Below are 1,009 nucleotides of genomic sequence, written 5' to 3' on the forward strand. Positions count from 1 at the left end.
CACACACACACACACACACACACACACACACACACACATTTATATATTTTATATATATATATTTTGTATATCAATCGTATCAATATATACTTATTATCGAGTAAAAATTCGAATTATGTAGTTTGTTCTTGAATATTAGATGGATAAAAGACTTGGAAGTAAAAATTACATCCGTGAAGTAATATGAGTTATAAAATATGAGATATAGGATATATATCAAAATGTTTTTGTTAAAATTTACAAAAATGTACTTGTTTTCCAGTGCGACTAACAAATCAAGACTGAAGTATTGTATATTTTTTCACTATCTATTATTTTTCGTCATGCTCGCCAAACTATCTGCAGACATATTAGATCATCTGGATATATTTATTTGGGAAATCGAGGAGTTACAAGTACCACAGGTATAATAAAATATAGATGTAAAGTTCAATATAATCATTGTTTATAATTGTGGCTATATTTTAAGCAACTATGATGTGAAACTTTAATAAAAAATATCTTTGTAGACTCGAGTTAGACTAAAGTTGACACAATAAATCATATACTTTCTATATATATTTTTTGTTTTTTTCTTTATAACATATGTCATATTTAGATTAGCGATATTGAATTTATGATGAGTTTTTTAATCATCTAATGAATTAATTTCCCTTCTGTTTCAGCCATTATGGTGGGAGTATATATGGTGCATTAGTTTGTCGTTATCATTTTTCGCTCTCTCTGCGATTAAAAGGAATAGGATTAAAACTCTGCAAAAATATATGATAGGTATCATCCTGTTAGGTTATGGCCCATTAGGTTATGCTATAGTGTATTACTTCAAGGATGTCTGGACATACTTAACTGTAGGCAAATCTGATGACATTCATTTGTGGCAGGTATGTTCATTTTTTTAAAATATCATTAAATATCTTTAAACTTTTTGTTCAAATAAATAAAGATGAGTGTGTATATTAATTATATTTGCAAGATTTTCTTTTGAAAAAAGGAATTTTATATTTTTTGT

At 26.8% G+C, this 1,009-nt stretch overlaps 1 protein-coding gene across 1 annotated transcript; it reads left to right on the top strand.

The window, feature by feature from the left end:
* Positions 1 to 262: 262 nt before the first annotated feature.
* On the top strand, positions 263 to 881 carry LOC108745289 (protein jagunal-like; the record flags this gene model as incomplete). Its single annotated transcript, XM_018484550.1, has 2 exons — positions 263 to 404; positions 666 to 881. Coding segments are annotated over 2 exons (358 nt in total), but the record flags the coding sequence as incomplete, so codon positions are not given.
* Positions 882 to 1,009: the final 128 nt, after the last annotated feature.

The sequence above is a fragment of the Trachymyrmex septentrionalis genome, unplaced genomic scaffold, assembly GCF_001594115.1.
Source record: "Trachymyrmex septentrionalis isolate Tsep2-gDNA-1 unplaced genomic scaffold, Tsep1.0 C3536946, whole genome shotgun sequence".
In the NCBI taxonomy this organism is placed as follows: Eukaryota; Metazoa; Arthropoda; class Insecta; order Hymenoptera; family Formicidae; genus Trachymyrmex; species Trachymyrmex septentrionalis.